This window comes from Lytechinus variegatus, chromosome 1 (assembly GCF_018143015.1).
Source record: "Lytechinus variegatus isolate NC3 chromosome 1, Lvar_3.0, whole genome shotgun sequence".
NCBI classification, from domain to species: Eukaryota; Metazoa; Echinodermata; class Echinoidea; order Temnopleuroida; family Toxopneustidae; genus Lytechinus; species Lytechinus variegatus.
The window spans coordinates 47,712,843-47,739,057 of NC_054740.1; the positions used below are offsets into that span (position 1 = coordinate 47,712,843).

The window sequence follows — 26,215 nt, forward strand, 5'->3', positions numbered from 1 at the left end:
GACCCGGTTAATTAAAAATTACAATATCAGTCCAAAATCTTTTTTCCAGACCCAGTTGTTTCAAAAAATATTATATAAGTCCAAAGTCTTTTTTCCAGACCCAGTTGATTAAAAAAATATTATATAAGTCCAAAGTCTTTTTTCCAGACCTGTTTATTTCAAAAATTATAATATAGGTCCAAATTAACATACGATAATGATATTCTAGTGGAATAAAAATGAGAATCAACCATAGTCTTTTCTCCAGACCCAGTAATTTAAAACTGTGGAATCAGTTATTAATGTTTAATAACATGGAAATATAGCATAGTCTTTCATCCAGACCCAGATCTTTTAAATAACACATGATGAATAATAATAGTAAATTAGTAATAATAAAAAAAAAGAAAAGCAAACAAAGACCCATGATCCTATTTATGTTGAGTAACATGGAAATATAGCGTGGTCTTTCCTCCAGACCAAGGGCGCCGGAAGCGGGGGGCAGGGCCACCCCCGAAATTTTTTTTTTTTTTTTTTTTTTTTGGGGGGGGGGCAAAACGAGATTTTGCCACCCCCCCCCCCCCCGATGTGCCCCCCTGAAAGTAGAAAAATGATAAATTATTTAAGGACAAAAGCAAACGAAGGCACTTTTCTGCCTAAAAATTGTCATTCCCATTGTCAAAAATAAAAAAAATTTGCCCCTGACGGGGCAAATACATTATCATACTAAGCCTGGCGTCTTTTGACGAATAGTTCCTCTGTGAAACATACCTTTGATAAGCCCCTTTTCCATCTTATTACAGTGTGATAACGTTTAACCCTTTAATGAATACATTTCAGACTAAAAGCGAATGGCAAATTGATAGTGGGCCACCAATGATTAGGTTTATGTGATGCTGGCTGTGTCGTCTAACAAACACGCGGTCGCCCAGAAACGCTCAGACCGAACCCGATATCACTAACGCGTGTGAACACTAGTTACTCAAGCAACATATGGAATCTATGTCATAGCTGTCAAGCCCAGAAACCATAACATCTCGAGAAACTTGTTTCAGTTATTTCATTTTCAACTAAATATAAATTGAGTTAATACAGTGCTAACAAGTCAGTGCCCTAAAGAAAATACCAAGGTCATTTCAACTCAATATAGACATGTTATCAGAAAATTTCACGCATAATAATCATGTGTAGAGGATTAAAATTTATAATTTGTGAAAATGGTGAATCCCACTCGAAAGCAACTTGAGATAATGTTTAGACATGTCATAAAATCATCTTTGAAAGTGTCTTCTTGACCGGACTTATATTATCCGAGATATGAATAAAAATGTAAATAAAGAATATAAAAGAAAAAAAATAAGCATTACAGTACTGCTCTACTATAAAAAACAAATCTTAAGATATTTTCACAGCCCCGTATTTTCCTCTATTCCTTTTCATTGACATGACTGTAAGGCGTTTTGTCTGATACTATTTCAGCTCATATGATATAGCACTTATGTATTTAGATTCCAAAGCTTCTTCCCATTACCTGTTACTAATCAGATCGAGATGGCAGCTATGTTCTCTGGTTCATCCCAGCTTTTGTTATTCATGGACATTTGGCTTTTGCAAAAATAGAAAAAAAAACAATCGGAGTGGGTGGGGCTGCAAGACCAAAATTTTCGAAGAAACTTAAGAGCGAGGGGGTTTGTGATGGGGGAGCTTAAAAATCTTCTAGAATAAAATTGAAGGATTTCGTGTACACTTTTGGTGAATTTTGTGAATTTTGCCCTCTCGATCGGCGTCCCCCGGCTGCGTACGGTCATGTTTGTCATCTGAAAGTCTTTGAAAGGCCTATATTACATTGGTTTGAAACAATTTCGTTTGCAATAAGGCTCGTAATTTGCTGGAACTGCGACCCTGATCATGAAGAAACACCAGTCTGGGTCAGAAGGGAGGAAACAGAAGGAGCAAAAAGAACTCCAAGACTGTTAAATTCTCAAGAAATTTATGTTTGAATGCTCTTAGAAACGCTACTTTCATACTCCATTTTTACACAAAGTCCTTACGGGGGGGGGGGGGGTCCCACAGCCTTTCCCGCTCAATCGCTTCGGTATCTCACACTGTCAAAAATATTGTGCCCCCTTATGGATTTTGCCCCCCCCAAAAAAAAAAAAAAAAAATGAAAGTGTTCCGGCGCGCCTGCTTCAGACCCAGTTATAAAAATCATAAAAAACACAACAACAACCAACAACAAAACAATTAAAGACCCTGTAATCTTATCAACATTGAATAGCATGAAAATATGGTGTAGTCTTTCTCCAGACCCAATTATTTCGAAATAACAAAAATTATTTAAAAAAAAAGAACAACAGAATCTAAAACCCAACTATCCTTCAAACTAATAACCTTAAAAAAATAAAAGTTTTGAGAGTTTTCTTTATTCCAGACCTTGTCATTTTCAAATATAAGATAAATGAAATCTTCATAAGACTCAATCTTATTCTCGTGCCTGTTCAACATGAATAAGATGATTGTGGGAGTATTTCATCAACATTTATGTCCGACCTTGATGTTGATTGGCTAAGATGCAGTGCTTCCATGGCTAGTGTCGGATAAAATGGGACTTGTCGGATTAAATGTCAGACAACTCCTTTCATGAAATGCTCCCCGGGCTCTAAGTTTTGATGGATTTTATGAATTATAAATTTCTTTGCCTGGAAGAAAAAGTGAATGTTTAAATACATTATATATTACAGGATCTTAGGCTGGAAGAGGGCTTTAATTTTAAATGTTTGTTTTGTTGTTCTGTTTTTTTAATAAGCTGGTCTGGTCAAATTAAGTATGCGATATCACGAGGGTTTTATAGTTTCGAAGATTTTGGGGTCTAAGTTTTAAGATTAATGTTTCGCTTAATTTGTATTTTTAAGAGAACTGGGTGAGGGGTAAAGATATTACTTTCAGCCCAAGCATTTATACTGGGTTTAATTTTTGAAGATTGTCTCAGCTGTGATTTTTTTCCCCAATATTTGTTTATCTTTTAAATAACCGGGTCTTGAAGAAAGTCTAAGCATAATACTCGTCTTATTCCCACAAGAATAAGAATATGACAAAGTCTTATGTTTTTAAGATTGTTTGAATAATTTTTAAATGACTGGGTCTGGAATAAAGACAACGCTCTAAACATGTGCTTTTCTACATGCATGGTCTTAATTTGGAGGATTGTTGGCTCTTAGATTCGTTGTTGGGGGTTGGGTTTTATTGATTTTTTATTCTTGAAATAATTGTGTCTGGAGGAAATTCGATCTTCGACAATTGGTCTTCGTGTTATTCCACAGTAATCAGATCGTTTTAGAATATTTGTAAAAACTATTTCATTTTTTTTTCAAATAATAACCAAGTCTGGAGGAAGGATGTTTGCTTTACCCTACCCATGCATTATTGCAATGTTTTGTTGGGGTCTTAGTATTATTAAAAAAACTGGGTGTGGGGGTAAAGACATATTTCTTTACTGGGTGTTACTTTGGAAGATTGGTCTTAGATTTGAAGTTTTGTAAATTCATTTTTTAAATAGCCGGTTCTGGGAAAGTACGTTTTAAAACTCGCGTTATTCCACAAGAATAAGAATATGATAGGGTCTTAAGTTCGATTTTTTTTGCGTATTTGTTTTAATGATTAAGTCTGGACTAAAGACAACGCTCTAAACTTCGTTTTAAAACATTTCTTAGGTTGAAGGATTGTTTGGTCTTAGATTTTGATTTTCTTTTTTTTTATTACTATTAGCGTAATTTTGAAAAATAAATCTGGGTCGGGCTGAAAGACTACGCTACAATTATGTCCATGTTATCCAGCATTAATAAGATTATGGGGTCTTTATTCTGTTTTGAAAATGTACATGTAATTCATAATTTTGAATAACTGGGTTTGGAGGAAAGACTGCTATATTTTCATGGAATTCAACATTACCAAGAGTGGAGGATCTTTTTTTTTCAATCATTTCTTATTTTGAAATAATCTGGTCTGGATGAATGTGTACACTTTATTTTCATGTTATTCAACATCAATAGATTGTGTGGTCTTTTTAAAAGATTTGATGAATGTTTTAAATGACCCAGAGAAATGTCTTTGCGCTATATGAATGCATTAATATAGGGTTTAGTTTTTAGTTTTAAGTAACCGGGTCGAGAGAAGAGACTTTGCATTTTTGTGCTACATGAACGCTTACTGTAGGGTTTAGTTTTAAGTAACCAAGTCAAGATTACGCTTGATTCTCAATTTACTCTTAGCGCATATATTCACAATAATACACCAAATAAGTTGAAACAACTACAGACATTAATTCCAACAGTCTTCATTAACTGGGTCTGGGAAAAGACTAAGCTCGATTCTCATTTTTATTCCTCTGGAATATCATTATCGTATCTTAGTTTGGACTTATATTATAAATTTTGAAATACCCGGGGCTGAAAAAGACTTTGGACATATCGTATCATTTGTTTAACAACTGGGTCTGGAGAAAAAGACTTTGGACTTATATTTCAATTTTTGAATTAACCGGGTCTGGAAAAAAGATTACGCTTGATTCTCAATTTACTCTTAGCGCATATATTCACAATAATACACCAAATAAGTTGAAACAACTACAGACATTAATTCCACCAGTCTTCATTAACTGGGTCTGGAAAAAAGACTAAGCTCGATTCTCATTTTTATTCCACTGGAATATCATTCTCGTATCTTAGTTTGGACTCATTCTCGTATCTTAGTTTGGACTTATATTATAATTTTTGAAATAACCGGGTCTGGAAAAAAGACTTTGAACTTAAATATGATTTTTGAAACAACCGGATCTGGAAAAAAGACTTTTAAATTATAATATAATTTTTGAAACAACCGTGTCTGGAAAAAAGACTTTGGACTTATATTATAATTTTCTTATTATCCGGGTCTGGAAATTAAGTCTTTGCACTTTTGTGCTATATGAACGTACTACTATAGGATATTAGTTTAGAACGGATTCGCCAAAAATCCCTTCAAATTTATTACATTTGTGGGTAAAGTCATTATTACATTTGTGGGTGATCAAAAATTATTACATTTGTGGGTAAAGTGCATTATTACATTTGTGGGTGAAATTATATTTGTGGGTAAAGTGTAATTACATTTGTGGGCGTTATTACATTTGTGGGCGATTATTACATTTGTGGGTGTAACAGAGGGGCCTCCCTGGCTCCCCCCTTGAGATCTCGGCCGTCGACCGCGCGATTGCGCCGAAAATTGGCACGCAGGTTGCCTGGGATATAATCTACAAAAGTGTATAATAATTTATTTCATGCGAATCGTTATAACGTAATTATGCTAATTTATGCGTGATTAGTATGCGAAGTCATACTTTTTCCTTTAACTCAATAAATAAAGCTCCAAATGTTCTAATTTTTGGCATATAAAATTTTTGTTATGTTCCTAGCAAGTGTACATGAAAAAAATGTGAAATCAGATCAATTTCTTATGTATTATATTGTTTTTTGCAATTTCTTATGTATTTATTTGTTTTTTTGGACCTTTCGTTTTTCATTTTTTTTTTTCAATGAAATTTATTGGGGACTCTTCTAAGATCATAAACAGCACAAAATACATACATTTAGGCCAGCAAAACTAAAAATAATCATACATTTATGATTTTTTGTTTGAAAACATAATTTACATTGACTTTGTACACGAAATCAAGTTTTTGAGCAATTTTTGGTCTGACATGCACTTACATAACGTTGCATAACTTCAGAACCGCATACCTGGGTGATGCAAAATTTCGTCTCAAAAGTTGCGCAAGACTTGAAAGTAAAAAGTCAGCGAGCAGCGCGGTAAAAAAACAAATTTGCGCGGCGACAATATCGCCCGACTCGTTGAGGGGGGGGGGTGCCTCCGAGCCCCCCCCCGGCCTAGATAGGGTTAAAGAGAAACTCCAGTAGTTGCAGTAAACACTGATTTCATGAGAAAGACTGTAAAACAAAGCTTAATTGTCAGTATATCATCGAGGATCTAGATCTGGTACAGTGACATAAACTGAACTTTGTGAAATCTTGAAATCTACGCTGAAAAATGTTCACACTGAACATCACCAACACAGATAGGCACACGTGGGACAGTGTATCATTATTGCTGGAATAAAGACCCGACGGAAGTGACCGAATTCGCGCCTATTTTGCTTATTTCTCGGCAATTACACAATTTCTTCCAGAATCCTTTGGCACATATTTTTAATTCATACAAACAGACACTTGCGTGGTCATCATATTCGATTCTGTTAAAAGTCATTTTGAGATCGTTACCAATACTGGAATTTATCTTTAAGTGTACATCAAAGGACCCGTAACAATAAAACATTCCTGTACTTGTTTAGGGGTTCATTTCAGGGAATATTTGCCAAGAGTATCGTTTTGTTTCCAATACCTGTTAAGGGTAGGGTTTCCCACGCCAATACTTGTTAAGGGGTGCATTTTCAGAATATGGAAATTACGTGTTTAGGGTGCTTTTCGAGACCCCATGGTCGCGCATGGTATCCACTCGTGAATGGAAGTGCCCCCCCCCCCCCGGGTTCTCAATTTACTCTTAGCGTATTTATTCACAAAACGCGCCGTGTAAGTTAAAACAACAACAAACGCATTAATTCCACCAATTTTAATTAACTGTGTCTGGAGAAAAGACTAAGCTCGATTCTCATTTTTATTCCACTGGAATATCATTATGATCGTATCTAAGTTTGGACTTATATTATAATTTTTGAAATAACCGGGTCTGGAAAAAGACTTTGGACTTATATTATAATTTTTTAAACAACCGGGTCTGAAAAAAGACTTTGGACTTCTATAATAATTTTTTAAAACAACCGGGTCTGGAAAAAAGACTTTGGACTTATATTATAATTTTTGAATTAACCGGGTGCTGTATGAACGTATTATATAGGATTTCAGTTTGGTACAGATGCGCCAAAATGATCCCTTCAAATTTATTACATTTGTGGGTAAAGTAATTATTACATTTGTGGGTAAAGTGCCTTATTACATTTGTGGGTAAAGTGTTATTACATTTGTGCCGGTAAAGTGTTATTACATTTGTGGGCGATTATTACATTTGTGGGTGTAACAGGGGGTATACTTACTCTGACGAGTGGATACCATGCGCGACCCCCCCCCCCTAAAAAAAGTAAAGAGTATGTCTTTTTTAAGATAGTTCAGCGGAACAACCAACATAAAAGAGAACCGAAGCTTTTGGTCTCGTGTTTAGGGTGCTTTTCGAGACCCCATGGTCGCGCATGTATCCACTCGTCAATGGAACTGCCGCCCCCCCCCCCGGTTTAAACAGTTCCTTCATCCGCCATATCTGGCCCCTCAAAATATTTTGCTCATTGCGCCAATGTAATGGTTACAATTTATAAATGTTTTATTTGGCTTTTCCTTGTCAGGCGATGCTGGTTACTGGCTTCGTTACAAGTTCCCTGACCTCCATCGAACGTCGCTTCCAGCTACGTAGTCGAGATCTGGGAATCATAATCAGTAGTTTCGACGTCACTAGCATCATCCTCGTCCTCTTCGTCACCTTTGTGGGTGGTCGTGGCAACAAGCCGCGCTGGCTTGGGACTGGATCTATCATCATCGGCGCCGGTGCGCTCATCTACGCCCTCCCGCACGTCACCACGGGCAACTACCGTTACACGACATCGAGGGTGTCGCCAACTTGCGGAGTGGATGCCGAAGCCCCAGCTGCTGGCGGTGGCGACGTCACGATGTCGTGTGATGATGTCATGGATGAGAGGCCGTCGAGTTTAGCGCAGTATATGTACGTTTTCATGGCTGGACAAACGTTAATGGCCATTGGATCGCTTCCACTGAATACCTTGGGAGTTTCTATGCTGGATGAAAGTGTGTGCTTGGAACAGACAGGATTGTACATGGGTAAGTAAGTGTTATAGAGGAGCATTTCTTGAGAAATTCTGTGAGTGATTTTCACCAACATCAGTTTATTTATATAAGGTTATATCTGATTAGCTGAGAGCTAATCAGTCAGAGATAATCACCAACAAAATTCTTCATGAAACAATTAGATAAATTCTTTTGGGCATTGGTGCACCAATTCTTTTGAAGGTTGTTTCACTTGTTTGTATTGTAAGGAACCCTGTGCATCATTCTTCTTTTTTCCGAATCTTTTTTTTTTGACCAAATGTCTTTGCAATATTTTCAATTGAAATTGGATTGAAATAGGAACAGCAACAACATCTTCTTGTTTCATCAATATACCATTGGTCTAAACTTATAATCACACTCTTTTTAACAACAATAGTTAAAAATAGAACCACAAGAAAAAGAGTAATATTTATGGTGGTAATCAAGATGACTAGTAATCGTGATATGATGACACCATAGAAATAATGATAACAAGTCATTAAAGAAATAATGATTACAAGACAAGAAATTGGTTTGCATTTTGCAACATATTTATGTATTATGACAGAAATACATTTTTCCTGTTAAATTCATTGTTGTAGTCATGAGGTAATAATGGATTAGTGTATGGTATCTTCTTTTTTTGTGTGTGTCTTTCACAGGTATATTTTTGGCTGTGGCATCTTTGGGACCAGCAGCTGGCTACATGTTGATGGGTGTCTTTCTAAATATATTTACCAATTTTTCAAATCCGTTCAGGTAACACTAAAAATCAAACACTTATTTATTTTCTGTGATGTATTGTAAGCTACAACGAAGACTGATTAATATGCATAACTGTGATGGCAAAGATTTCTAGTTATTACAGATTTCAATTTATGTGAGTTGTTTGTTAGTTCATGGCACAGAGATTGTTTGATTATTATTTTTATTTATTCTACTGATAAAAAAGTACATACACATTACATCAGAAAAAAACAATTAGAGTACCTGAACGTGTAAAGAAATGCGGGAACGGCATGTGGGTCAGAGGGCACAAAAGCGAAATTCATCACTCGTGCCCAAAGGGATGAACCCCACACATGCCGCTCCCAAGACATAAATCAAATATGTAAATACTCCCACACAAAATATTGCATGTTGAAAAAGGGAATACTAAAAAGGGTGCCAAAAAATGATTAAAAAATTAAATACCACTGCAAAAATGTAGAAATATAACATAGTAAAAAAAAGCAAACGGTGCTGAACAGTAATATGAAAGGAGCATTCAAAATAAACTTGCAATAGAAATTGGAAATTCAAATATATTTGATTAAACAGATCTTGTGTAACCGGTAGTTCGGGGGAAAAAAGAAAGAAGGAGGGGGGGGGGGGGGTAGTTGGAGGTCGAAAGTAGAATGAAATTAATATATCGAAAACATTTTCAGGATATAACCACTTAACATAACGGTACATGTACAGTGAAAAAGCATGATAACATGATAAAACTAATCAGGATAGGAAATTGGGATAAAAAAGCATAGGAATAACGAATCGAGGATATAAAGAGAAAGGATAAGAGTATCACTGTGCTAGCCTTAAAATAGTTAAGGTAATTTACAAGATAAAATCTAGAGAAAAGCATGCATTAAGTGCACAATGTATCATGGCATAATTTTGATAGGAGAGAAAGAGATTTATACAAAGTAAAAAGGAGAAGAGAGAAAGAAAGAGAGGCAGAGACAATGAAAAAGAAATGTCTCCAAGGCAGAACCAAAATCATTGTATTAAGCAGGAAAAGTAAAAAAGCATAATAGTCCTAATCAGGAAATAGAATTGCTTGCTTTACAGACCTAAGGAAAGTAGGAGAAAGAACAGCAGCATCCTTGATGTCGTTAGGTAGTGTGTCCCACAGTAGAGGTATAGTCTTGCGGAGGGGGTGCAGAAGAGGGATTGTGTCCTAGAGGAAAGATGTCGAAAGGAAAGAACATCCATATGACGTGGAGTATGTTTTCAAGAAGAGATTCAGTCACATAAACCTGATAGGCACTTGCATGCAAATGAGCATAACAAGTAGTTCCTTTGAGATGTGAGTGATGACCAGTTAAAGGAATGGTCCAGGCTGACAATATTTATATCTTGATACATAGAGTAGAATTCACTGAGCAAAATGCTGAAAATTCATCAAAATCGGATAACAAATAATAAAGTTATTGAAGTTTTAAGTTCAGCAAATATTTTGTGAAAACAGTCGTCATGAATATTCATTAGGTGGGCTGATGATGTCACATCCCACTTTCCATTTTCTTAGGTTAGTACATAAAATCATATTTTTTCATTATTTCATACTTGTGAAATAAGTTGCAGCAATAAATATCCAATGCACTAAATCAGTTGTCAATCCAATTTTTCTAGTTCTTGGAGGAAAAAATTTGAGTAAACCTAATTTCATATGATAAAATACAAAAGAACAAGTGGGGATGTGACATCATCAGCCCACCTAATGAATATTCATGACGACTGTTTTCACAAAATATTGCTAAACTTTAAAATTCAATAACTTTGTTATTTGTTATCCAATTTTGATGAAATTTTGCTCAGTGAATTCTACCCTATTTATGAAGCTATAAATACTTTCAGCCTGGACCATACCTTTAAGTGCCAGAAGTCTTTCATCATACTGCATTTCGCCTCTGCTTGAAAGCTAAGCGGGTTGCTGTATGCTGAATCTTTTCAATTTTTCAAGATTAAGATAAGCATGACGAAAACCTCCATTTGAGAACACTATACCCCAGTTTCCCTCAATCAATTCTCTTCTCCAAGTACGACAAACCCTAGCTGCCCCAAGCAAGCAATTTAAGTATCAAAACACCTGTTTCTTGACCTCGGTCCGAAGATAACAAAACAGCCCGAGCGCGGTCCCTGCATTTTTATTCACTTAATTTCCTTATTTTGAGGTCGATTTTCTTCGTTCGAAATTGAAAATGGACTAACATTAAAATTTCTTAGTATATACCTTGGAAAACATGATTAAATATCAAATACAATAATTTCATTCCGAAGGTCCTACTACAGGCAGAGAAGTCTTACGTAATAGCACAGCTGTTGTTTATCATTTCGTCCTAGGCTCAACGCTTATAATTACCTTTATTACCTTTATTACCGGATCTACTGGAAAAATGCAATTACTTATGCAGTCGTGTTTCCAGGTCTATCACTGTTGCTATCTCCATGTGTGCCTGTGTGCTGTGCCAGAGTTACTATTCCCAAGGGTGAGTATATTGCACTGCAGACCAAAACTTGTCTAACTGTGACTTGAATCTGTTCAACGTTGATGCAGTAACTATCTCTGCCGGCAAGGAGTTCCAGTCATTTACAACTCTGGCACTGAAAGTATTTTTTCTAGCATCCAGTCTGCTTCTCTTCACATACAATTTGCATAGATGTCGTCTGAGTTGATGCAGATGTAAAGAACATGTCCTTGTTCAAATCATTAATGCCATTGATGATCTTGTACGTCTGTATCATATCCCCTCTTCGCATTCTGTACTGAATGGAAGGTAACTTTAACCCTAAATAGACTGGGCTATTTCGACGGGGGGGGGGGGGCTGATTCAGCCCCCCCCCTTATGATCTCGGCCGTCGATCGCGCGATCGTGACGAAAATTGGCACACGCGTTACCCATGGCATTATCTACAAAACTATAACATCAAATTCTGCAAAAAATCTCATGTCTCATTAATTATGCTAATTTATGCGTAAAATCATAAGTTTGCTCTAATTAATAAAATAATGCCCCTGAAATGCTAATTTTTGTTTCACATACTCTAGATAGGCATCTGATCAAATTGATTATAAAAATATTTCAAAATCACATTTATTTTCTTATGTATTCTATTGTTTTCTAAATTTCTTATGTATTTCTTTGTTTTTCGACTTTTTGTTTTTTATTGTTTTTTCAATGGAAATTGTTGGGGACTTTATTTTGACCATAAAAAAGATGAAATTAATTGATTTTAAGCAGTAAAAGGAAAAATAATGATGCATTTGTGAATATTGGCTAAGAACACTATTTGCATTGGATTTGTACACAAATTCACGTTTTTTAGTAATGTTGGGTCTGCATGCACTTACGAAATGTTGCGTAATTTTGGAACCGCGTACCCGGGGGTCAAAATTTTGGTCTCAAAAGTTGCGCAAGACTTGAAAGTAAAAAGTCAGCGAGCGACGCGGTCAAAAAATTTCGCGCGGCGGATTTATCGCGAAAAATGTTGAGGGGGGGGGCTGAATCAGCCCCCCCCCCAGTATTTTTAGGGTTAAGGAACGAAGCCTTCTACTGTAGTCTCGATCTTTCAATGATGGCACCAACTTGGTCGCACGTCGCTGAACTTTTTCAATGGCTTTAAGGTCACAGACATAACTTGGGTGCCAAATAGCATTTCCATACTCAAGAATAGGTCTCACCAATGCTTTGTACAATTTAACAATGGTATCTTTATCTCTATAAATGAAAGTATGCCTGATCAGACCAAGTACACGGTTGGCTTTCAGTACGGCACTTGCAACATGGGAGTGGAACTTCAAGTCAGAGTCAATGATGACTCCTAGGTCTCTCTCTTCGGTGACTTTTTCAAGCACAGTGTCATCAATCTGGTACTGAAAGTGTACGCTCTGCTTTCCTATGTGTAGATTCTTACACTTAGATGCATTGAAATTTAGTTACCATTTCTCTGACCACTCCACCAGCTTATCTAGGTCATCCTGAAGTCGGTCACAGTCACTCCTTTGCTTGATGTCACGAAATAGTTTTGTGTCATCTGCATAAATCTTGACAATGCTGTCGACAACTTCAGGCAGGTCATTGATGAAGATCACAAAGAAGGTGGGGCCGAGAACACTTCCCTGCGGAATTCCACTTTGGAGAGGCAGCCACCGAGAAACTTTTCCATTAAGGGCAACTCTCTGTCTGCGTCTTAAAAGGAAACTACGTAGCCAATTCTTGATACAACCTGTAATACCATATGACTCAAGTTTATTCATGAGCTGCTGGTGAGGCACGGAGTCAAAAGCTTTACTGAAGTCGAGATAGATTCCATCCACTTTGTATCCTTCATCAAGAGTTGACGTCCAGAGATCCATGACTTCTAACAGCTGTGTGACACATGATCTACTTGGTAGAAATCAATGCTGGGAGTCATGCAGGACATCATTCTCAACAAAGTGCTTAACAACAGCATCTCGTATGATTGATTTCAAATCTTGCAAATGACTGAAGTTAGAGTAATTGGTCCGTAGTTCTCTACAGCACTGCGGCTACCTTTTTTGTGAATGGGTGTTATGTTGGCATCTTTCCATGCCTGTGGGAGGACACCCTCTTTCAGTGACTTCCTGAAGATGAGTGTAAGGGGTACATATAGCGTTTCTGCTGTTTCAGAACTTTTGGGTGAAACCTATCAGGTCCTGCTGCCTTACAGGTCTTCAGGATTTCGAGTTTGTTCTTTACCATGCTTGTCCTTACTTCTACGTCAGACAACATGTTCCCTCTGTGATCTAGCAATGGGACTTGCTCTAAATCATCTTCTGTAAAGACACTGCTGAAGAAGGCGTTGAACAATTCTACCTTTTCTTCATCACTCTCAGCAGTAATTGCTTGATTGTTCTGCATCACTCCACATTTTGAACGATACTTCAGGGAACTGTTCAGATACTTCTCCAAAAGGCCTTTGGGTTTGCCTTGACATTTTCAAACTTCTGAGATTTCTTGTCATCTTACGCAGTTTGATAGCCTCACATCTGGATTTTCTGGAGTCAATCATATTTGCTTGTCCACCATCTCTAAATCTTTTCCAGGACTTGTATTTCTTACGCTGTTGCTTCAGAGCTTTCCTCGTCATCCATAATTTCTTCTTCTTCAATCTAATTCCCTTAGATTTTGGAATACATTGGTGAATGGCAGTTTGAAGACTATATGAGAAGAAATTCCATGCTTTATCTACATTCATTTGATTCATTTCTTCATCCCAATCCACAACCATTATTGCATTGTTTATTGCCTGATGGTCTCCTTTATGGTAACGATACGTTCTCCTTTACCAGCTGTTGGTTCAATGTAAAGATTCATATTGAATAGGATGCACATGTGATCACTATGTCCAAGGCCAGGTAGGTATGATACTTCATCTATAGTTCCTTCATCATTGGTAATTAGAAGGTCTTGGATACTTGGTTGCTGTCCTGTGCGATAACGAGTATGCTCATTGAGGTGTTGATACAAGAAACAGTCACTGAGACAATCTATAAACAACTGTTCATTAGAACTATGAGATGTCCAATTTCCCCAATTAATATTGGGATAGTTGAAGTTACCCATGACGAGAAGATGAGAGGGATTTCCATTTGTGACTTCTCGTAGTAGTTCGTTCAATTTTTCTGAGCTGGCATCATCTCTACTAGAAGTTGGGTTGCGATATCAAAGAGTCTTTTCCTCTCAGTCGCACCTTGACCTAAACACATTCAGTGAAATTTGTAGCATAACTGACTTCTCTAACCTCATCTGCAAAGCTTTCATGAACATATGTGACAATTCCACGCACACGTTCTTCTCCAATGTTTGTAAAGATAACAAAGTTGTTTAACTGAAAGTTTTGCGGTGTTGGTTGAAACGCACAATTTTTTGGAAGGCTTTCAAAAACAGATATGATATCCGGTTTATGTTCTTCAACTAATAATAACAGTTCATCCATTTTATTGAGAAGATTATCACTATTGGTGTACAGTATATTCAGCTGCTTCAACCTTGGAGTTGTGTCAGTATCAATATCAGCCTCTTTCACTGTCTGTCTCTGTATCATGCGAGTCTTCTTCATTGTCTATTTTGGTATTATCCAAGTTTCTTTCGCTCTTATTGTCTGTATCCTTTGAGAATGTCTCACTATCTGTCTCTACATCAGATGATTCTGTATCAAAATCGATTTCTGCATTTTCAGACTCTGTTTTACTCACTGATTCTGTGTCCTCAGAAAAAGAATTGTTTTCTGTATCTTTGATTGTATCAAAGGTTGATGCCTTTGCAATTTCAGTTTCATAATCATACTCACCAATATGTTCTTCCTCCATATCTATCCATTAAGTTCCTACACTGTTGTTAACGCTTTGAGTTTAATAGTCAAAAGCCACAAGCACCATCACTCCCAACAGTAGAGGAATCTGGCTGGATGTTGATGTTCTCCTGTCCTATAGTTTCTTGTACAACATGCTGTTGTCTACCTTTTCCCATGGGTTTACTTTGGGATTGTATTATCTTGTCCAATCTTATCACTATGTTTCTTTCACCTGCCTCTCTTCTCCTCTTTAGTTCAGATCGTAGCTCTTTATGCTGTACCCTTTGCTGTGGGGTTCGATCTGGATCTATGTAGACATTATTCCATCTTTCTGAGTGCCGTAGATTTATTGTCATAGTCAATACTCTATCTCTAGGTCCTTCAACCTCAACTAGAAGTAGCCTTGGTTGTACAGCCTGGGTTTTATTTCTACCACCAAGTCTCACTACCTTTTTCACCTCTATATCTTGAATCAATAGCTCATCCTTGATGACTGCATGCACAAGGTCAGCATCAAGGAGTGCCATATGATCAGCCTTGTTACTTTCTTTGAGCACTTCAGAATATAGCAAAGGTCTCTTATTACTTGGCGATTTAATCGCTTGAGCATCAATTTATGTGACATGCTTAGCTTCCGCATTTCTCTGATTATCCAGTAACTTCTCACAACTTGTTTGCACATTGTGTATCTTAGACTCAAGAGATAGTATTGCAGTTTCAATTTTCATTATCTGCTCTTGTTGATTCTTTACCTTGTCATGTCCTCTCTCAGCATTCAGGAGTAAGGTTTCAACTTAGTTAAGCAATTGGTACAATACCAGTGAACATTTTCAAATTTTCCTATTTCACCAAACATAGCCTTTGACAAGTGTGAGCATTTCCAGCAAACGCATGTGTCACATAAATCACATCCAACAAGGGCAGACACGAGAGTTTTACATGTATTACACTTAAGATCAGAACATACTTGGGATGGTGTTTTGGTCTGTTGTTCCGGTGCTTTTTTCTGACTCTGAGATCTCATATTTGAAAGATTACAACTAACTCTGTATGTAGCTAATTACAGCAGTTAAGCAGCTAATTAAAGCTGTTCAGTGTTGGCCAACAAACAAATGTTCGTGGTCTGTCACTCAGGTAGTCTTTATTCCTTTTAAAACCTATGTCTGGAAGTAGAACCTCAGTAGCAATAGGACTAAGGTTAGAAGACTAGCAAAAAAATCAAACACACAAGCAAACAAATCCTGCTAAATTCATCCAAAATGTGTTTAGGATGAATTCCATTATGTGTATAGCTCAGTTGAGGCAGTTAAGTGTTTGATTTTAATTGTTTACTTCTTCAATTACATCATTCGTATGTAACACATTTTCCATAACATAACAAACATAGTATATTGAGAACTTTTTTTTTGGCATGAATCATAACTAAATGTACTAAAATTATCATTACAAACAAAACTGATCTCATACCAAATTAGTTAACATTTACAAATTTGCAGGAGAAGAATTGTCATCATAAGCAGATTGCTTGAAAAAAATGACAACCCCCAGGTTAAAACTCATTGATTAATATAATACATTAATACAGCAGAATCGATATACAGTACATTTTATGAACAAGTGGAATGCCTCTGGTCGTCTCACCTGCATCACGCGTTTCGATATAGCAGCAGTGCTGACTTTGAATACTACTCTAACTCGCACAAGATGTTCAGTGATACATGGTTACTCTTATGTCCACTTTTTATGAACTAGACCAATAAACTTACAGAGATATGGTGGTTATTCAACAAAAAACCCAACATGGCCAAAGTTCATTGACCTTACATGACCTTTGACCTTGATCATGTGATCTGAAACTCGAACAGGATGTTCAGTGATACTTGATTACTCTTATGTACAAGTTTTATGAATCAGATCCATAAACTTTCAAAGTTATGATGGTAATTCAACAGATACACCCAATTCGGCCAAAGTTCATTGACCTTTGACCTTGGTCATGTGACCTGAAACGCGCACAGGATGTTCAGTGATACTTGATTACTCTAATGTCCAAGTTTAATGAACTAGACCAATAAACTTTCAAAGTTATGATGGTAATTCAACAGATACCCCCGATTCGGCAAAAGTTCATTGACCCTAAATGACCTTTGACCTTAATCATGAGACCTGAAACTTGCACAAAATTTTCAGTGATGCTTGATTACTATTGTGTCCAAGTTACGTGAAACTCATGTAGGATGTTCAGTGATACTTAATTAACCTAATGTCCAAGTTTCATGAACTAGGTCCATATATTTTCTAAGTTATGATGACATTTCAAAAACTTAACCTCAGGTTAAGACTTCGATGTTGATTCCTCCAACATGATCTAAGTTCATTGACCCTAAATGACCTTTGACCTTGGTCATGTGACATGAAACTCTAATAGGATGTTTAGTAATACTTGATTAACATTATGGCCAAGTTTTATTAACTAGGTCTATATAGTTTCTAAGTTATGACGTCATTTCAAAAACTTAACCTCAGGTTAAGATTTGATGTTGACGCCGCCGCCGCCGTCGGAAAAGCGGCGCCTATAGTCTCACTTTGCTTCGCAGGTGAGACAAAAACAGCAGTAATGTAATTTGAGCAATGAAGATGGAGATGATAAGAATGAAGATGACGGTGAAATGGTGAAGATAAAGGCGATGGAGAGGATGATGATGGTGATGATGCTTTAATGATGACACATCGACACAGAAATTTTACTGGAAATATTCTGATATCAACATAGATTTAACGTTTGCCTTAAATGAGTAAAGAGACGTGGATCTTTTTTATAGATTCTGGTAGAGAGTTCCACAATTCAGGACCATGGTGTCTTATGGATCTCTGCGCAATAAGCAATTTGGGGTTGATTAAATGGAAATTAGAAGAGTTCCGCGTAGGGTATGAATGGATAGATGTGTTCATAGTATAAAAATTGTGAAATGAAGGTGGGAGCACGTTATTTACGTATTTGAACATAAGCAGTAAGCTTTGAAATGAATTTATGTCAAAAATAGAGTCTTTGGTTTATGGAAAAATGGATTTGTGTGTGATAAATATTGCGAATTAGTACAAATTCGAATTGCATTTTTCTGTAATAAGTATATTGTATTAATTTTAGTTTTTGCACACGTTGCCCAAACTATATTGCAGTACGATCTACGGCAATATCAATGAATTGTATAGTAAAACGAGTGTAGTATGAGGAATTATGTTTTTCATTTTGTAAAGTACACCTACGTTTCTGGAGATGTTAGTAGTTATACAACGTATAATTATGTTCATTCCAATTTAAATTTTCGTCTATTGTGACACCTAAAAACTTTGTTTCTTTTTTCCTTTTGAGTGGAATATTATCTATGCTTATGTCGTAAGTGTTGACCAACAAACAAAGTATTCAGGTTTGTCACTCAGGCAGACTCCAAAATATATGTCTGGGACCACAGTAGCAATACTCACAATTTGAGATGAAATGATCCTGAGATCAAGCAAAATATTTCCAAGTCACAAGTAACAAAATCTTGCTAAAATTTCTCCAGAATGTGTACTTAGGATAATCTGGCCTGTGGAGGTGAAATTGAGACAGCGAGGATTACCTGGCCAAGCGGGGTTGATCAGGCGAGTGTTTCATAATGCTGTTCGTAAGTTAAGAGCGACTGATGATCCTGTCTTGCGTTAAATTACGAACACTTACAAACAGCTTTATGAAATGGCCCCCTGGGCTTGGAAATGATTTTTGGGATTTACAAACGCAAAATGGGGTATAGAACCGCAGTTTGCAATCTGAACTGCGGTCTTTCTCCAAAAGGGGGTTTGACGTAAGGAGGTCGTCAGGTGCCAGGCAGGAATGACACATTCAATGATTGGCAAGATGAGAGCTTTATACAATGTGAATATGGCATCGGTAGAAGCACCACATGCAACAACTTGGATAAAACCAAGCAGACGGTTCGACCTAGAGACAATTGATTCAATGTGTGTGTTCCATGATAAGTGTGAACTAATCGTAATACCCAAGTACAAGAATGAAGATATGCATGCGTTTCCTGAAAAGTAATGAGGAGTTAGACATACCATTGCTGGCAGTCTACTGTATCAAAGTATCTACGTCATTTTGCATTATGATTTTGTCAACATCAGAAGAAATAACACGAAATAAAAGAAGGCCATCTGCAAAGATAACTGCTTCAGAAGAAAGAGAAATGGAGATGTCATTAATGAATTGATTGAATACCTTTGGCCCCAAAATACTCCCTTGCAGAATTCAGGAAGTGACATGAATCCAAGGAGAGGTTGAACCCTGAAGGAAACAGACTGATAACGGTTAGAAAGGAAAGAACAAATCCATCTCCACAGGTTACCCCGAATGTTGAATTGAGGGGATAATTTGGCAAGAAGAGCATTGTAAGGCATTTTGTCGAAAGCTTTCGACATGTCTAGAAAAACTGTGTCGATTCGTGGTGGGGATCTCTTATCCATTACAGTCGCCCATCTATGGAGCACATTCACCAGCTGAATAACACAACTCTTCCCTCTGGTAAAACTATGCTGGTATCTATTAAGGAGACCAAACGATTCGACATGATCATCAATAGCCTTCACGATCATCTTCTCAAGCACTCGGCACAACACAGATGTTAGTGCAACTGGTCGGTAATTAGTAATGTCGGATGTTTCACCTGTCTTAAAAACAGGGGCAACATGGGCCCGTTTCCAAGAAAATGGATCAGTTCCACTGTGGAGAGAAGCATTAAACAAAATAGAGAGAGGACGTTAAATTTCTTTAGTTCTGTTGATATCCAAGGTGGACATTTAGACTTCTTTTAAGGTACGTGGTATAACATCATTGACGGCAGCATGAAACAAGTCAAGAAATAGTTTGTAGCTTTCCTCAATGTTAGCCGGATCCAAGAGAGAATTCCATTGTAATAGGTGTAGAGTATGCTGAAGATGACCAAAGTCTGCCTGTTTCAAATGAAGAAACGACTGGAGAACTGAAGGCGTCGTACATGTAGCTGGCTTCGGTGATCGTAGGCGAACACTTACTGCCAGGTGGTCAGACTCCGGTGAACTAGGAGTACGTTGCAGTATTTGAGAATTTCGTTTTCTGAGACGAGCCATGTGGACGTACGAGATTAAGGGATTTTGGGAGCACTGCGCATGCGCGAAGTATTCTGTGATGAGCCTTCTCGTTCACTGCCCAAATCTGTGACTCGTATTTGAAGGTTTTGACGTTCGCTGTCATAGTGCTCGAACGAGCGCTTGTTCGTGCATGATGACGTCATCCAAGCTTAGCAAAAATGAATGAAGCCGCATCAACACTTGAGTTTCGTTGATTCCGCAGGGCTAGTAAACTGCAAATTACTGCTTGTTACCAGCTTTTCCATTACATTTATTGTGTCCTGTTTTCAGACACTACATATCCGATAGGTAATTGATGTTCTATTTCCAAACAACTGTGTTTTTGCGGCTTTTGCGCAAGAGTGCAAGTATTGCACCCTCAGTCGCCCCACTGGTTCGTAGGGTGATGCTGCGCCTGACTCTCCGGCCGAGCATCGACCCACGGCCCGCTCGCTATCACGCTGGTATATGCTGTGGTCTGGTACGGTCCCAGTACGGACACGTCGATTAAGTCGAAACTGTTTTCATCAATGTACGAACGTGATACTGAACGAGCGGTGTCACCACTTCCGGTGAACTAGGAATACGTTGCAGTCATCGAAATTATTCCTAGTTCACCGGAAGTGGTGACACCGCTCGTTCAGTATCACGTTCGTACATTGATGAAAACAGTTTCGATTTAAGTCGACGTACCCGTACCACGCCACAGCATATACCAGCGTGATAGCGAGCGGGCCGTGGGCCGATGCTTGGCGGAGAATCAGGCGTAGCATCACGCTACGAACCAGTGGGCCGACTGTGGGTGCAACATTTGCACTCTTGCGCAAAAAGCCGAAAAAAACACGGTTGTTTGGAAATAAAACATCAATTACCTATCGGATATGTAGTGTCTGAAAACAGGACACACTAAATGTAATGGAAAAGCTGGTAACAAGCAGTAATTTGCAGTTTACCAGCCCTGCAGAATCAACGAAACTCGAGTGTTGATGCGGCTTCATTCATTTTTGCCAAGCTGGGATGACGTCATCATGTACGAACTAGCGCTCGTTCGAGCACTATGACACCGAACGTCAAAACCCTCAAATACGAGTCACAGATTTGGTCAGTGAACGAGAAGGCTCGTCACAGATTACTTCGCGCATGCGCAGTGCTCCCAAAATTCCTTAATCCCGTACGTCCACATGGCACGTCACAGAAAACTAAAGCCCCGTGAACGTCTGCGACTGCAACGTATTCCTAGTTCACCGGAAGTGGTGACACCGCTCGTTCAGTATCACGTTCGTACATTGATGAAAACAGTTTCGATTTAAGTCGACGTACCCGTACCACGCCACAGCATATACCAGCGTGATAGCGAGCGGGCCGTGGGCCGATGCTTGGCCAGAGAATCAGGCGTAGCATCACGCTACGAACCAGTGGGGCGACTGTGGGTGCAACATTTGCACTCTTGCGCAAAAAGCCGAAAAAACACGGTTGTTTGGAAATAAAACATCAATTACCTATCGGATATGTAGTGTCTGAAAACAGGACACACTAAATGTAATGGAAAAGCTGGTAACAAGCAGTAATTTGCAGTTTACCAGCCCTGCGGAATCAACGAAACTCGAGTGTTGATGCGGCTTCATTCATTTTGCCAAGCTGGGATGACGTCATCATGTACGAACTAGCGCTCGATCGAGCACTATGACACCGAACGTCAAAACCCTCAAATACGAGTCACAGATTTGGTCAGTGAACGAGAAGGCTCGTCACAGATTACTTCGCGCATGCACAGTGCTCCCAAAATTCCTTAATCTCGTACGTCCACATGGCACGTCACAGAAAACTAAAGCCCCGTATTAACATCCAGGAGAGCGTATAGATGGTTGGTGAAGACAAGATCGATGATCATGATGATTGATCCCTCAATAGAAGATCCATTCAACAATCTAGTTGGAGAGGATACCATCTGAATCAGATCAAGCTCATTCAGCATTGATGACAAGTGAATCTGATTTGAAGAATGAACATTTGGTGACATATCAACATTGAAGTCACCTAGGAGACATCCATCATGATCGAACCCTATGTATTATATATATGTGAAATATGTCAGATGTGACAGAAAGAAAAGTATTGATTTAATTGATTTCCAACTGCTTTATGTCTTAGATTTAACTTCACTTTAGCTTGTATTCCTGTTACAGTCAGTTGTGTTATCACTTCTTGTTTTTCTTTGCGTAATGATACCTGAAGTCATACAGGATAATAGACGATTGTAGGGCTAATGATTCTGTTTACAAATGTTTGAAAGAAGTTCTTTTGAATCTTCATACATATAGCTGCACCATTTTTAAATCCAGACAAGGACATGATGTCTTATAGGTACGACGTTCATCCAACAATCAAGCTGTCATCAATTACATGTTCTAAAACCTGAATGGTAAGGTAATGCAAAGAAAAAAACTTTCTCTTGCCCAGCTCTGCCTTCAAGACATGTTTTGTGAATTTTGTGAATTCATTTTTTGATACCACTGTGTAGTACTATCTGTCAATAAAACTTTTACCAAATACTAACATGAATATTAAGCTATTATTGAAATAATACCATTTCTCTTACCAAGCCCTGCTTTCTATTCATGTTTTTACCTTTACCTTTATCCGAGATTCTGGAAGAATGCTGATGATCCCAGCAGTCGTGCTTCCAGTTCAAGTCCTTCATCCTTCTCGTAAGTAGGTATCTTCTCAGCAGTCATAGCATGGAAATCTGCACCGTCCTCAACATTAGTATGATTTATGCATCATAGGGTGAGCAGTACCGCTGGTCTGCCCACACCTTGTCTAGCCTTATTTTGAAACTGTTCACCGTCTGAGCAGTGACTACCTCTTCGGGCAGCGAATTCCAGTCTTTTATGATACGCTGGCTGAAAACATCTTGTCTGATCTTCGTCAAGCATCTGGGTTTTGAGAGCTTCAGACTATGCCCTCTTGTGTTGCCTGTTGCATACTCAAAGAAAGTATCACCTGGAATGCGTTCAAATCCATGGATTATTTTGAACACCTGTATCATATCTCCTCGTCTTCTGCGGTACTCAAGAGAAGGAAGATTGAGTGCTTTTAATCTCTCTGTGTATGTGCAGTGTCTGATGGAATAGATCATTTTTGTTGCTCTCTTCTGTATCTTCTCAATGGCTTTACTGTCACTCTTAAATCTAGGATACCATATAGAGTTGCCAAAGTCAATGATCGGCCTGACAAGTCCTTTGTACAGTTTTGGGATTGTAGATTTGTCTCTACATTCAAAACTGCGGCGAATGCATGAAAGTATCCCATTGGCTTTTTTGACAACATATGCAACATGGTTATGAAATTTGAGATCTTCGTCAACCAGTATGCCAAGGTCTCTCTCCACTGCGGTATGCTCAAGAACGTCTTCTCCGAGTGAGTAGGAGTGTTTGACATTTCCAGGGCCTATGTGTAGTACTTTACACTTTTGGGAGTTAAAGTGCAATTGCCATCTATTACTCCAGTCAACTAGTGCATCAAGGTCAGCCTGAATAGCACAGAGGTCTTGATTAGTGGAGGCTTTGCCATATAGTTTCGTGTCATCGGCATATATCTTGACTTTCCCCTGAAGGCCGTCTGGTAGATCATTGATGCAGAGTACAAACATTGCTGGGCCGAGGATACTGCCTTGCGGCACTCCGCTCCTTACCCTTGTCCAGTCTGATAATTCATTATTGACTTTAACTCTCTGCTGTCTTCCTCGGAGAAAGTCTGTTATCCAGGCTTTGATTTCGCCACCTATACCATAAGCCTCAAGTTTGGAGAGGAGGCGCAGATGAGGGACACTATCGAAAGCTTTTTGGAAATCCAGGTAGATTACATCGATAGGACTTCCTACATCCAGCATCACTGTCCATTCCTCCATAACCGTCAAGAGCTGTGTCACACATGAGCGTCCAGGAACAAAGCCATGCTGTTCATCACACAGAAGATCATTTTCTATAAGGTGGCCAACTATTTCATCCCGAATTAGTGATTCTAGGATTTTGCAAGGCACAGATGTCAAACTGATTGGTCTGTAATTTCGAACATCCACCTTGCTGCCTTTTTTGTGCACAGGTACTACATGACTGACCTTCCAGACACTTGGTAGTTTACCCTCTTCTAGTGATGCATTGTAGATCAAGGCAAGGGGCTTTGCAATAGAAACAGCAGTTGCCTTCAAAACACATGGGTGGATGCCATCTGGTCCTGCACTCTTATATTTTGACAAACTCACTAGTTTCTTATAGACGTCATCTTCCGAGATGGAGATGGAAGTTAATGGCATTCCTGAATACTTTGATGAAAGTGAAGGGATGGATGTCTTTGTGATATGTTTGTTTTAATTTTTCTTGTTCCACTGTGTAGTACTGATATCAGCACATCGGATCCCGGCTGGGTGGGTGCTTGGTGGATAGGCTTCGTCATAGCTGCAGTTCCAGCTTTCCTTTTCGGGATTCCGCTTAGCTTGTTCCCGAGAGAATTACCAGGTAGGCCATCACCCAGAAAAGCAAAGCAATGATTATAGAGATCATGAAAAGTTAATAGTCACCAAGAAAAAACAAAACAATGAGAATAAAGCTAATGCATGCTGATGTTTGACAAACAGTATCCAGGATATTGCTTGAGCAGAAGTGATTAGATATTAATACATTTCTACAAACTCTGTGCTTTAGATACTGCAAGAATAAGAGCGGGTAAAGAAAGTCAAGTTCATGCACGAGGAGGGGCTCATGAGACAGAACGACCAGGCTTTGGTTCAAGACCAACTGATTTCATCATCTCACTCAAATACCTTGCTGTCAACCCGACAGTAATGTGTACTATCTTAGGTAAGACAATTGAGAGTTCAAGAATGATTTGGTCACAAAGGGCAGTATCCCACTGCTGCCACCATAATTTGGCTGGGGCCTGGGGCAGATCCAGGATATCATATGGGATATACATGTATATATGAGACTTCACGACCAGGGTTTGGTTCACGACCAAATGATTCGATCAGCTCACTTAAATATCTTGCTGTCGACTCAACAGTAATGTATATTATCGTAGGTAAGACAATTGAGGATTCAAAAATGATTTGTTTGTTGATGGGGGCTATGGTAGATCTAGATTTCATAAAAGATTTATTTGTGAAACTCGGGTTTGTTTTTCAAGGCCAACTGATTTCATCATCTCACTCAAATGCCTTGCTGTCAGCCTGACAGTAATGTGTACTATATTAGTTAAGACTCCAGAGAGAGTTCTAAGAATAATTCTGGTCACATAGGGCAGTATTCTCAACATACCACCATCCCACCGCTGACTCAATAAGTTGGTGGGGGGCCAGGGGCAGATCCAGGATTTGTATGAGACTCAACAACCAGGGTTTGGTTCACGACCTAATGATTTTATCAGCTCACTCAAATGCCTTGCTGTCAACTCGACAGTAAATAGGTAAGATCATTGAGAATTCAAGAATTATTCTGGGCTTCATGCAAAGAGTTGCATTCAATCTGATCAATCATAACTATGGAAAGCCAGCAATGTTTTGAATGTGTAGACCTATTCAAATTGATGTCTATGATTTTCACTCATACATAAATCATTGTCTAGACAAATTCAAGAGGTACTTGTTGTTTCCAGAACAACGTTGTGTAAATTTTCTGTTTGAAGAATTATGACAAAAGGATTTTCATAGTTGTACTTGAAAAGATCAAATACAACTCTTTGTAAGACCTGGCCCAGATCACATAGGACAGTAGTCTCATCATACCAAATAATCCCACTGCTGCCAACATAATTTGGTGGGTTCTCAGACTTTTGGTACATTGGTTGAGACAGGTGATAAATGCTCAAATCATATTATCTTGCCTTGAATACAGGCATCTGTGCAGATACCATGCTTGTTTCAGGTTGTGCAGCCTTCATGCCCAAGTTTACACAGAATCAGTTTCGTCAGACAGCAAGTGCAGCAAATTTTCTAATTGGTAAGTTGACAACTAAACAATCACTCTATTTCAACCAAACCAATACTAGTAAGAGAGCGGACTGCAAAGATGCTTCATGCATCTCCTCAT

General features: G+C 38.3%; 1 protein-coding gene across 1 annotated transcript in view; it reads left to right on the top strand.

Moving 5' to 3' along the window:
* LOC121415389 (solute carrier organic anion transporter family member 4A1-like) overlaps window positions 1-26,215 on the top strand; it is a 74,709-nt gene that overhangs the window by 35,715 nt on the left and 12,779 nt on the right. Inside the window, exons 3-7 of the mRNA XM_041608590.1 lie at window positions 7,424-7,913; window positions 8,564-8,660; window positions 24,525-24,646; window positions 24,833-24,988; window positions 26,021-26,125. Of these exons, the coding sequence (XP_041464524.1) occupies window positions 7,424-7,913; window positions 8,564-8,660; window positions 24,525-24,646; window positions 24,833-24,988; window positions 26,021-26,125 (970 nt within the window). The remainder of the gene's footprint in view (window positions 1-7,423; window positions 7,914-8,563; window positions 8,661-24,524; window positions 24,647-24,832; window positions 24,989-26,020; window positions 26,126-26,215) is intronic.